The 13,360-nt window shown below is 44.3% G+C and overlaps 1 protein-coding gene across 3 annotated transcripts in view; it reads left to right on the top strand.

Moving 5' to 3' along the window:
* The window catches only part of LOC140202111 (protein EFR3 homolog B-like), a 280,457-nt gene that overhangs the window by 193,231 nt on the left and 73,866 nt on the right, over positions 1-13,360 (top strand). For all 3 annotated transcript variants that reach the window (XM_072266969.1, XM_072266968.1, XM_072266970.1), the window contains exons 14-16: positions 2,076-2,151; positions 2,831-2,992; positions 6,242-6,373. In XM_072266969.1, the coding sequence (XP_072123070.1) occupies positions 2,076-2,151; positions 2,831-2,992; positions 6,242-6,373 (370 nt within the window). The remainder of the gene's footprint in view (positions 1-2,075; positions 2,152-2,830; positions 2,993-6,241; positions 6,374-13,360) is intronic.

Raw genomic sequence — 13,360 nt, 5'->3', positions numbered from 1 at the left:
GTAGTTCCCCCAGTCAATATGAGGAAAGTTAAATTCACCTGCTATATCAACCTTATGTTTGTTGCAGCAGTCTGAAATCTCTCTGCAAATTTGTCCCTCTAAATCCCTTGAACTGTTGGATGGTCTGTAATATAGCCCCATTAATCAAATCAAATTCAGGTTTAATTATCATTCAACCATACCAGAATACAGCCGACTGAGACAGTGCTTCTCTGGGGCCACGGTGCAGAACATACACAGCACAATCAAGATAGTAAGCACACATACAGTCCCACACACAAAAAAATTTATATATATATATATATATATATATATATAGTGACGCTCCGGGGGATGGGAGAGGTGTGGTCAACAGCCTGTCCTTGCATCTCCGATGATCAGCACTTGTGTTAAAACGTGTTTGTGGGATTATGGTGGGCAGTTCATTTATTGTTACATTTTAGTTTGGGTTATACAGATATTTGCTTGTGTATTTGTGGGTCACCCTAACTGTAACCGGGGTGTGTGATGGTCACCTCCCTCCGTCTGCGTGAGACTGGTTGGGTTCAGTCTGTGGGTCATGTGGTCCCCAATCTGTTTTGTGTTCATCACAATAAAACAGTTGTTGATTTTAACGAGTTTCCTCGTTTGTCGTTATGGACCAAATGCTTGCCACATTATACTGTATATATCTTAAGACCCTGAGTGACATGTCCCACAAGTTACATCACCTCTGGCATCTACTGTCCCAGACAGCAGCAGCAGGCAAGCCTGTGGCTTAGGGCCTAGTCCTTGCTACAACCGAGGCCATGCAGCTCCCCTGCCGTCTGTCACACCATCAAAAAAAGCAAACAGGCCTGTAGCACCTTAAATGTCCAACAAGATCTTCAGATTGCAAGAGAAACATCCAAGACAATTACCTGCGGTCACATTGCATGCCTCCTTACATGCACCAATTCCAATACCTTCCTGTAGCAGGCAGCAACACCATCCAGTTCCTCCACCAACAAGCAGCTCACTGATGGGATACTACGACTAAACATACCTTTACCTGCCCTCCCTCTCTCTGGTTTCAGCAGGGATCATACGCTCGTGATTCCCTTGTCCACTCATCCCTCCCCTCTCATCTCCCTCCTGGCACTTACCATAGAACCATAGAAACTACAGCACAGAAACAGGCCTTTTGGCCCTTCTTGGCTGTGCCGAACCATTTTCTGCCTAGTCCCACTGACCTGCACACGGACCATATCCCTCCCATCCATGTATCTATTCAATTTATTCCTAAATGTTAAAAAAGAACCCGCGTTTACCACCTCGTCTGACAGCTCATTCCATACTCCCACCACTCTCTGTGTGAAGAAGCCCCCCCCCAATGTTCCCTTTAAACTTTTCCTCCCTCACCCTTAGCCCATGTCCTCTGGTTTTTTTCTCCCCTTGCCTCAGTGGAAAAAGCCTGCTTGCATTCACTCTATCTATACCCATCATAATTTTATATACCTCTATCAAATCTCCCCTCATTCTTCTACACTCCAGGGAATAAAGTCCTAACCTATTCAACCTTTCCCTGTAACTGAGTTTCTCAAGTCCCGGCAACATCCTTGTAAACCTTCTCTGCACTCTTTCAACCTTATTTATATCCTTCCTGTAATTTGGTGACCAAAACTGAACACAATACTCCAGATTCGGCCTCACCAATGCTTCAATCTTCCTTGACAACTTAATCAGTGAGTCAGTCTTGGCCCCTAATCTCATCTCTGAGCTTCTCCTCATGGTAGCTCGTGCTTGCATTTCTCTCCTGGAGTTTTCTCAGGGACAGCAGAACGCATCTGCAGAATCTCTCATTTTTTTTTTATTATTGTGTTCTTTATCTTTTGTGTTTTTTTTTTGTGCTGCGTCAGATTCAGAGTAGCAATTATTTTGTTCTCCTTTGCACTCGTCTACTGGAAATAACATGAAACAATCTTGAATCTTGAAGTTTGAAATGTTAACACACCCACCTCCTCTAGCAAATCTTACTTTACGCACTTTGGAATCACCGTGCCATGTAATGTGTGGTCAGTCCACTGTGACTGACTGTGTTTGCTTTTGGTCCTCAGTGTTATTTCCGATATCTCGTCCCTGATGCTGAAGGTGGACAAGTGCTCTCGGCAGGATACGCTGTTCATGAAGAAGGTATGTTGATGTGACGTACCTTTCCTTTCCTTACTGACTGACTGACTGACTGACTACCTTGTTGACCCAGTGCGGTTTCAGCAAAAAGAATAGGATTAACCGAAGGTTTGAAAGATAAGTTCCACTCTCAACATACCTCTCCAGAAGAGGACAGGCACTCAGGGTTACCTGGTGTCACATGGATGCTTGGTAAATTGGTTTATGATTGTCACATGTACTGAGGTAAAGTGAAAAATGTCTTTGCATACAGACCAATTCATTTCAACAATACATTGAAATAGAGGAAATTCAAAGAATAAAAGGATGCAGAATGAATTGTTACAGTGCAGGCAGAGAGTGAGGTGGCAGTTAAGGGAGCTGCGATAGAGGCACTGAGATGAAGGCCTGAATGTGCAGAGAATGCAGGGCTCTGGGTCGTCTACAGGGAGAAGGATGAGGTGTCATTAGCTGAATTATTTTGCCAACACCTTGTGGACAAAAGGGCCTGTTCATATACAGTACAGTAATATTTTCTACTAATATCTCCTGGTGCCTCTTAAATATTGTCACGGTCCTGCCTTCAATACAGGAGTGTGTTTCCTGCTGGCAGTTGGTGGTAACAGGGGGTGCCTGAGGTAATGACTGTCTCTGTCTCTGTAGTAATGTCCATGTTGATTAAGGTTGGCCTCTTCTCTTACAGCACTCGCAGACCTTGTACAGATATATCTACATGAGCTGTAAGCAGCAGAATAACTCACACATCCACTACGATGCCATCTATGCCATGCTTGCCCTTATCAGTGTGGAACTTGCCAATGAAGAGGTGGTGGTAGACTTAATCCGGGTGGTACTGGCTCTCCAGGTGGGTACGGTGAGGTGATGGTGGAACTGATCTGTGTAGTCCTGGCTCTCCAGGTCAGTACAGTGAGTTGGTGATGATGGAACTGATCTGTGTGGTACTGGCTGTCCAGTTCGGTATAGTGAAAAGAAAGTGGACTGGACCCATAAGGTATCTGCCTTCTGGTGGGTGCAGTGAGTAGGTGGTAGACTTGTTCAATGAGGTTTCTACCCTACACCTCGACCAGTGAGGTGGTGGTGGTGGAACACCTCACGGATGTGGTTGAAATTCCTGCTTGTGCTCACTCTCAAGATGTCAAGAGTGAGGGACTCACTTGCGGGCTGTCCCCAGCACAGCTTTAGGTTAGGTTGTTTGTAGGTTTCAATGAATCTGAATCTCAGTCTCAACTGATTGTAATTTCATTCAAAGTCTGCGGTGTTGGTTAAATGCTCTCTTTAATAATACTTATACATCCCATGTCTTAATGTGAATTTAGAACATTTTCAGCCCATTTTTCCAGCAGGTCCACATCCTGCTGCAAATTTGATAGCCTTCCTCACTGTCCACAGTGCTTCTTGTCTTGGTGTCATCCACAAATCTGTGATCCAGTTCACCAGTTATCATCTAGGTTGTTGATAGAGATGACAAACAACGATGGAGCCAGCACCAGTCTCCGTGGCACACCACTAATCTCAGGCCTCCAATCAGAGAGGCAACCATCTACCACCACCCTTAACCACTCCTGTTAAGCCAATGACAAATCTGGTTTACCACCTTATCCTGAACGCCAAGCGACTGAACTTCCAGCAGCTCATCCATAGTTAAGGATGCGTTAAAAACATCTGCCAGGGCTCCTCTAACATCCATACTAGCCTCTGACAAGGTGCGAGGAGACTCTTTGTCAGGCTCTGGGCATTTATTCACTCTAATTTTTATCACGACAGCCAGCACCTTGTCCTTTATAATCTGCAAAGGGTCAATGACCTCCTGCTACTTTGCCTCACTGCTGCGTCCATCCCCAAAGCAAATGCTGATGCAAAAAATCCATTGAAGCTCCCCCTCATCTCCTTCAGCTTCATGCTTAGCTGACCACTCTGATCTGCAAAAGGTCACATTTTGTCCCTTGCTGTCTTTTTGCTCTTATTATATCTGTAGAAACCCTTAGGATTCTCCCTCACCTTGTCTGCTAGAGCAACCTCTTGCCTTCTTTTAAGTTTTCGCTTGCATTTCTTATACTCATTTCTTCTGATGGCCTATAGCTGCTCTGCACCTTCTTCTTAATCAGGGCTTTAATCTTTCTCAAAAAACAAGGTCCCCTAATCTTTGCCTTTCATGACAGAAACTTGCAAACTCTGTACCCTCAAATATTTCACTATTGAAGACCTCTTGCTTCCCAAGTACACCTTTGCCAGAAAACAACCTGTCTCAGTCCAACTTGCAAGATCCTTTCTGATACCATCAGAACTGGCCTTTCTCCAATTTAGAATATTTTTGCAAATTGACTTTGAAACTAATGGTATTATGATCTCTTGATTTGAAGTGTTCCCTTACGCAAACTTATGTCACCTGCCCATCTCATTCCCAATAGGAGATCAAGTATCGCACACTCTCTCGTTGGAATTTCTATGTACTGATGAAGGAAACTTTCCCGAACACATTTGACAAACTCTTTCCCATTTAGTCCTTTTACAGAATGGGAGTCCCAGTCAATATGTGGAAAGTTAAATTCATCTACTATCACAGCCTTATTTTTCTTGTAAATGGTGCGATCTCTAAATTCTGTGACTATTGGGAAGTCTATTCTATAATCCCATCAATGTGATCATCCGTTACTTATTCCTCAGTTCCACCCATGCATCCCCAATAGATGAGCTCTCCAATCTGTCCCATCTGAGAATCGCTGTGCCATTTTCCCTGACTAATAATGCCACCCCTCCCCCTTTAACAACTCCCCCTCAATCACATCTAAAACAACAGAACCCCAGAACACTGAGCTGCCAGTCCTGCCCCTGCTGCAATCAAGTTTTATTAATGCCTACACTGTCATAATTCCACATTGTGATCCATGCTCTAAATTCACCTGCCTTTCCTATAATATGCCTTGCATTGAAGTACACACAACTCTAACATTTACCTTGCCATTCTCAACCTTTCAATTTCTGACTTGGTACGTAGGTTTACCAACATCTTTCTCCAATATCTGATCTGGCACTTGGTTCCCATCTCCCTGCAACTCTAGTTTAAATGTCTTGGCGCATCAAGAGCAAACCTTCCCACAAGGGTATTAGTAGCCCTCTGGTTGTGGTGTAGTCTGTCCTTTCTGTAGACGAAACAAGTCCAGTAACCCAAACATTGAAGCCCTCTCTCTTGCACCTGATGGTGCCTGAGAGGGGATTCGATACACATCGCCAATGCTCTGAGGAGCAGACGGTGCCTGAGAGGGAATTCGATACACATTGTTAATGCTCTGAGGAACTGACGGTGCCTGAGAGGGGATTCGATACACATCGTTAATGCTCTGAGGAACTGACGGTGCCTGAGAGGGGATTCGATACACATCGCCAATGCTCTGAGGAGCAGACGGTGCCTGAGAGGGAATTCGATACACATCGTTAATGCTCTGAGGAACTGACGGTGCCTGAGAGGGGATTCGATACACATCGCTAATGCTCTGAGGAACAGACGGTGCCTGAGAGGGGATTCGATACACATCGTTAATGCTCTGAGGAACAGACGGTGCCTGAGAGGGGATTCAATACACATCGCTAATGCTCTGAGGAACAGACGGTGCCTGAGAGGGGATTCGATACACATCGTTAATGCTCTGAGGAACAGACGGTGCCTGAGAGGGGATTCGATACACATCGCTAATGCTCTGAGGCTTCTACATTCAGGGCACCCACAGCAGCATGGTGGTTAGCGTGACCCTGTTGCAGCTCAGGGTTGTGGAGTTTGGAATTCAGACTCGATATCCTCTGTACGTCCTCAGAGTGGAATATGTGGGTTTCCTCTGGGAGCTCTGCTTTCCTCCCACACTCCTGTAGGGTAATTGATCATTGTGATTAGGCTGGGGTTAAATCGGTGGGTTGGACAGCGTGGTTTGAGGGCCTGTTCTGCGATGTATTTCTAAATAAAATAAATGGACCAACTGTGCTTGGAAAGCCAAGTAGTATGGTAAATAGTCTCAGCATGCTGTTAAATTCCCATTGGTGTATAGCTCAGCACTCAGCTGTGGGGAGTGATAGAGAGTGAAACGATTTGTCTCTTTGACAGGAACTTTCCCTCAGCAATGAAGACAACCTCCCTGTGTGGAGCCGCTGTGCCATCCATGCCCTAGCCTCTGCCTACCTGAACTTCATCAGCCAGCTCACCACCCTGCCAGCCTTCTGCCAGAATATCCAGCAGGTAAGGTGCCCAAGGCGAGCCCATCTCCCTCACTACTAATACCCTGCTCTAGTTCGTCCCTGGAGACATATTGACTTACCTCAACCCATTAGCCCGATAGTAACTCACCAGAGTCCCTCTCCCGCGCCTGTCTTTGAAATTGTCTCCGAATGTGGGCCATCTTTTAGCTGTATCCTTCCTTGCCCAGGGATGAGGCTTTGGTGCGTCTGTTGCCATTTCTGTAGCATTGTGTTTTACAGGATAGGGTTCCTGGCCCCAGACCCAACCTTCCTCCTGTCACAGCCAGGCTTGAGAATATCTATGGTAGAGTTTCTGTAGAGGCATGATCTTGTTGCAGGGGGATGGGAACCAGTCTGATAGAGCAGAGGGTGAGCCAGTAGATGATGTAATATGTAAGGAAGGACAAGCCAATGATTCAGTACAACTGAAGACAAAGGAAAGAGTTAAATTGTACCACAGAGGCAAAAGGGCAAAGAATGCAGGACTGAAGGTCAGTATTTAAATACACATAGCATTCGGAATAAAGTGGACGAACTCATGGCGCAATTAGAGATTGGTCGATATAATGTTGTAGGCATCACTGAGTCATGGCTGAAAGAAGGACATAGCATCTTTAACATCTGCCGGACGATGCTGAGGATGTTCTACGAGTCTGTGGTGGCCAGTGCGATCATGTTTGCTGTTGTGTGCTGGGGCAGCAGGCTGAGGGTAGCAGACACCAACAGAATCAACAAACTCATTTGTAAGGCCAGTGATGTTGTGGGGATGGAACTGGACTCTCTCACAATGGTGTCTGGAAAGAGGGCGCTGTCTGGGTTGCATGCCATCTTGGTCAATGTCTCCCATCCACTACATAATGTACTGGGTGGGCACAGGAGTACATTCAGCCAGAGACTCATTCCACCGAGATGCAACACAGAGCGTCATAGGAAGTCATTCCTGCCTGTGGCCATCAAACTTTACAACCCCTCCCTTGGAGGGTCAGACAACCTGAGCCAATAGGCTGGTCCTGGACTTATTTCATAATTTACATATTACTATTTAACTATTTATGGTTCTATTACTATTTATTATTTATGGTGCAACTGTAACAAAACCAATTTCCCCCTGGGATCAATAAAGTATGACTATGACTATAGTTAGAGTTTAACGTCAGAGGATATACTTTGTGTCAAAAGGGCAGGCAGGAAGGCATAGGCGGTGGTGTGGCTCTGTTGGTAAGAGATAGAATTACATCTTTAGAAAGAGGTGAGGTAGGGTCAGAGAAGATTGAATCTTTGTGGGAGGAGATTAGAAACTGCAAGGGTAAAACAAACCATGATGGGAATCATATATAGGCCTCCAAATAGTAGCTAAAATGTGGGGTTGAGATTGTCAAGGGAGCTGGAAAAGGCATGTAATAAAGGTAATGACACAATTGTAATGGGAAACTTCAATATGCAAGGGAATTAGGAAAATCAGGTTGGTGTCAGATCACAAGAGAGGGGATTTATTGAATGCCTACGGGATGGCTTTTTAGAGCAGCTTGTGCTTGAGCCTACTCGGGGAAAGGCTGTCTTAGATTGGGTGTTGTGTAATAACCCAGATCTTATTAAAGAGCTTAACATAAAGGAACCCTGAGGAGACAGTGATCATAATGTGATTGAATTCATGCTGCAATTTGAGAGGGAGAAGTGAGGGTGGTTACTATTACAAAGGAAAGGTGTTCAAAAAGCTGAAAGACCTAAGGGTACATAAGTCGCCTAGACAAGATGAACTGCACCCTCTAAAAGAGGTAGCGGTAGTGATTGTGGAGGGATTAGTAAAGATCTTTCAAAAATCATTGGACTCTGGCATGGTGCCAGAGGACTGGAAAACTGCAAATGTCACTGCTCTCTTTACGAAAGGAGGAAGGCAGTAGAAAGGAAATTATAGACCAGTTAGCCTGACCTCAGTGGTTGGGAAGATGTTGGAGTCAATAGTTAAGGATAAGGTTATGGAGATAAGATATGGAGTACCTGGTGACACAGTCAAGATAGAACAAAGTCAGCAGTGTTTCCTTTAGGGAAAATCTTGCCCGACAAACCTGTTGGAATTCTTTGAGGGGATTACATGTCAGATAGATAAAGGGGATGCAGTGAATGTTGTACATTTGGATTTTCAGAAGTCTTTTGATAAGGTGCCACACATGAGGCTGCTTACCAGGTTAAGAACCCATGGTATTACAGGAAAGCTACTGGCATGGTTAGAGCTTTGGCTGATCAGTAGGGGACAGTGTGTGGGAGTAAAAGGATCCTTTTCTGGTTGGCTGCCAGTGACTAGAGGTGTTCCACAGAGGTCCATGTTGGGACTGCTTGTTTTTATGCTGTATTTCAATGATTTAGATGATGAAATAAACAAGAGAAAATCTGCAGATGCTAGAAATCCTGAGTCCTGCTGAAGGGTCTTGGTCCGAAACGTCGACTGTACTCTTTTCCATAGATGCTGCTTGGCCTGCTGATTTCCTCCAGCATTTTGTGTGCATAGATAGTTTTGTTGCCAAGTTTGTAGATGTTACGAAGATTGGTGGAGGGGCAGATAGTGTTGAGGAAACAGGAAGGCTGCAGGTGGACTTGTACAGATTAGGAGAATGGGCAAGAGGTTGGCAAATGAAATACGATGCTGGAAAATGCATGGTCATGCACTTTGATAGTAGAAATATATATGCAGACTATTTTCTAAATGGGGAGAAAAGCCAAAAATCTGAGATTAAAAGGACATTGAAGTGCTTGTGCAGAACACCCTAAAGGTTAACTTGCAGGTTGAGTCGGTGGTGAGGAAGGCAAATGCAATGTTAGCATTCATTTCAAGAGGTCTAGGATAGAAGAGCAAGGATGTGATGCTGAGGCTTTATAGGGCACTGCTGAGGCCTCATTTTGAGTATTCTGAACAGGTTTGGGTTTTTCATCTAAGAAAAGATGTGCTGGCACTGGAGGGGGTCCAGAGGAGGTTCGCAAGGATGATTCCATTAGAATGAAAGGGTTATCATGTGAGGAATGTTTGATGACTCTGCATTGTACTTTAGAAGGATGAACCGGATATGAATGTTGAAAGGCCTAGACAGAGTAGATATGGAAAGGATGTTTCCTATGGTGGGAGAGCCTAGGACAAGAGGGCACAGCCTCAGGATAGGGGGGTGTCCATTTAAAACAGGGATGTGGAGAAATTTCATTAGCCAATGGGTGGTGAATTTGTGGAATTTGTTACCACATGCAGCTGTGGAGGCCAGATCCTTGGATGTATTTAAGGCAGAGATTGATAGGTTTTTGACTGTACATGGCACCGAAGATTACGGGGAGAAGGCCAGGGTGTGAAGCTGAGGAGGGGAAAAAAGGATCAGCAATGATTAACTGGCGGAGCAGACTCGATGCGCCAAATAGCCTAATTTTGCTCCTAAGTCTTATGCTCCTTACCTGAGAAATTACCTGAGGTTACCCATAGCCCTGTAATTTTCTGAGTTCCATATACCTGTACAGGTATCCGCCCCCACCACTGTCGCTGGCAGCCCATTCCATGCATTCAAGCAGTAGCAGGACATCGATAGGATGCAAAACTGGGCTGAGAAGTGGCAGATGGAGTTCAACCCAGACAAGTGTGAGGTGGTTCATTTTGGTAGGTCAAATATGATGGTAGAATATAGTATGAATGGTAAGACTCTTGGCAGTGTGAAGGATCAGAGGGATCTTGGGGTCTGAGTCCATAGGACACTCAAAGCTGCTGCGCAGGTTGACTGATTAAGAAAGCATCCAGTGCATTGACCTTCTTCAACCATGGGATTAAGTTTAAGAGCTGAAAGGTAATGTTACAGCTAAATAAGACCCTGGTCAGACCCCACTTAGAGTACTGTGCTCAGTTCTGGTCGCCTCACTGGAGGAAGGATGTGGAAACTATAGAAAGGGTGCAGAGGAGATTTACAAGGATGTTGCCTGGATTGGGGAGCATGCCTTGTGAGAATAGGTTGAGTGAACTTGGCCTTCTCTCCTTGGAGAGATGGAGGATAAGATGTGACATGATAGAGGTGTATAAAAGGATGAGAGGCATTGCTCGTGTGGATAGTCAGAGGCTCTTCCCCAAGGCTGAAATGGCTATCATGAGAGGGCATAGTTTTAAGGTGCTTGGAAGTAGGTACAGAGGAGATGTCAGGGTTAAGTTTCTTACGCAGAGAGTGGTGAGTGCGTGGAATGGGCTGCCAGCGATGCTGGTGGAGGTTGATACAATAGGGTCTTTTGAGAGTCTCCTGAATAGGTACATGGAGCTTAGAAAAATAGTGGGCTATGGTTAACCCTCAGTAATTTCTAAAGTAAGTACATGTTCAGTATAGCATTGTGAGCTGAAGGGCCTCTATTGTGCTGTAGTTTCTCTATGTTTCTATGATCCTTCCTTTCCCTACCCTTCTGAGCCACAGGGCCAGAGTCTGTGCCAGAGGCATGGCCACTATTCCAGGTATGCTGTCCCCTTCCAACAGTACTCAAACAGGATCTCTAACCCTGAGAAATCCATTCCGGCAGTAATATCCCTGCTTGCTCAGTTTTGTAACTTTTCTGGCTACAAATTGAATCTTAGTAAGAGTGAACTCTTCCCATTAAATATGCAGGTTCCAATTTATAGACGTTCACCATTCAGAATGGTTACGGACTATTTCACTTATCTAGGTGTTAAAATTACTAAGAAGCATAAGGACTTACTTAAGCTCAATTTTTTACCGTTAATTAATCAGGTTAAACAATTGTTTACTAAATGGTCCCCATAGTCTTTATCACTGATTGGCCAAGTCTATGCTATTAAGATTATTATTCTACCTAAATTTTTGTATCTATTTCAAGCGGTACCAACTGTTATTTGTAAATCCTTTATCGATACTGTTGATTCTAAAATTTCCTCATATATATGGCAGAGTAAAAATCCTAGACTAAGTAAAAAATATTTACAGAAGTACTCAAACAGGAGTACTTATTGTTAAGGGGGACAACCACAGGGGTACTCTCTAGTATCTGACCCTTACCCTTCTCTTTCCTGACTGTTACCTACTTGTCTGACTCTCAAGGCCCTGGTGTAACTATTTGCCTATAGCTCCTCGTTATCACCTCCTCACTCTCCCTGGCCAGAAGAACGTCATCGAGCTGCATCTCCAGTTCCCTAAACCGGTCCCTAAGGAGCTGCAGCTCGACGCAGCTGGCCAAAGATACATGCTGGTCAAAGTTCAGGACAATGTGCTCCTGTGTTTGGGAACCTTGGATCACAAGAAAGGTCGCAAATTTTACCAAAACAGACATAAAAAGAATAGAACATGAAGATTCTCAGTCATCCAGGTCATTGTTTATCAGGCAGTAGTAAATCGAGGCAACTGGACGTGTGTCGTCGAGAAGACGTTTCATCACTCCTCCATAAGACTTGTCTAGTGTCATCCATCGTGGGTAGTTTGCCAGTTTATAAACTGTCAGTTTTTGAAGGTACAGTATCGCAATCACATGAGGGCCATTAAGAGTCATAAAGGTAATGAGGTAGAGATAACAATGTCCACTTTTTGGACAGGGAGGACAGGTTGTTTAAAAGAGGGGTTAAAGAAGCTATCTTTGTCAAACTGGCAAACCCATCCCTGAACAGAGGGGATGGGGTATGACACTCATCAGCTACTTAGAATGCAGTCGTAACATCTCTACCCCGGCATCTCCACAACAGTTCACACCTCCATTCATGTAAAGATAAGACTAATGATCCTCTCATTGTCTCTATGACTCTTAACGACCCTCATGTGATTGCTGTACCTTTAAACAACTCGAGTTTACAAGCTGGAAAATTACCCATCACGGATCAGATCTGAAGAAGCCTCTCGGATGAGTGATGAAATGTCTTCTAGACAACACAGCAAGTCCAGTTGCCTTGATTTACTACTGCTTGATAGAACATAGAACAGTACACCACACAATGTTGTACTGATCCTTTAACCTACTGTAGGATCAATCCCTTCCACATAGCCCTCCATTTTCTATTATCCATGGGCCTATCTATGGGTTTCTTAAATGTCCCTAAGGTATTGTATTACAGACCACCCATTAGTCAACGAGAATTGGAAGAGCAAATCTGCAGAGAGACAGCAGGCAACTGCAGGAAACATAAAGTTGTGGTGGTAGGGGATTTTAATTTTCCATATATTGATTGGGTCTCCCATACTGTTAGGGGTCTAGATGGTTTAGAGTTTGTAAAATGTGTTCAGGAAAGTTTTCTAAATCAATATATAGAGGGACCAACTAGAGGGGATGCAATATTGGATCTCCTGTTAGGAAACGAGTTAGGACAAGTGACAGAAGTCTGTGTAGGGGAGCACTTTGGTTCCAGTGATCATAACACCATTAGTTTCAACTTGATCATGGACAAGGGTAGATCTGGTCCTAGGGTTGAGGTTCTGAACTGGAAGAAGGCCAAAATTGAAGAAATGAGAAAGGATCTAAAAAAGCGTGGATTGGGACAGGTTGTTCTCTGGCAAGGATGTGATCGGTAGGTGGGAAGCCTTCAAAGGAGAAATTTTGAGAGTGCAGAATTTGTATATTCCTGTCAGGGCTAAAGGCAAAGTGAATAGGAATAAGGAACCTTGGTTCTCAAGGGATATTGCAACTCTGATAAAGAAGAAGAGGGAGTTGTATGACATGTATAGGAGGCAGGGAGTAAATAAGGTGCTTGAGGAGTATAAGAAGTGCAAGAAAATACTTAAGAAAGAAATCAGGAGGGCTAAAAGAAGGCATGAGGTTGCCTTGGCAGTCAAAATGAAGGATAATCCAAAGAGCTTTTACAGATATATTAAGAGCAAAAGGATTGTAAGGGATAAAATTGGTCCTCTTGAAGATCAGAGTGGTCGGCTATGTGCGGAACCAAAGGAAATGGAGGAGATCTTAAATAGGTTTTTTGTGTCTGTATTTACTAAGGAAACTGGCATGAAGTCTATGGAATTAAGGGAAACAAGTAGTGAGATCA

This window comes from Mobula birostris, chromosome 8 (assembly GCF_030028105.1).
Source record: "Mobula birostris isolate sMobBir1 chromosome 8, sMobBir1.hap1, whole genome shotgun sequence".
In the NCBI taxonomy this organism is placed as follows: domain Eukaryota; kingdom Metazoa; phylum Chordata; class Chondrichthyes; order Myliobatiformes; family Myliobatidae; genus Mobula; species Mobula birostris.
This window is presented reverse-complemented; position numbering and strand designations above follow the sequence as displayed.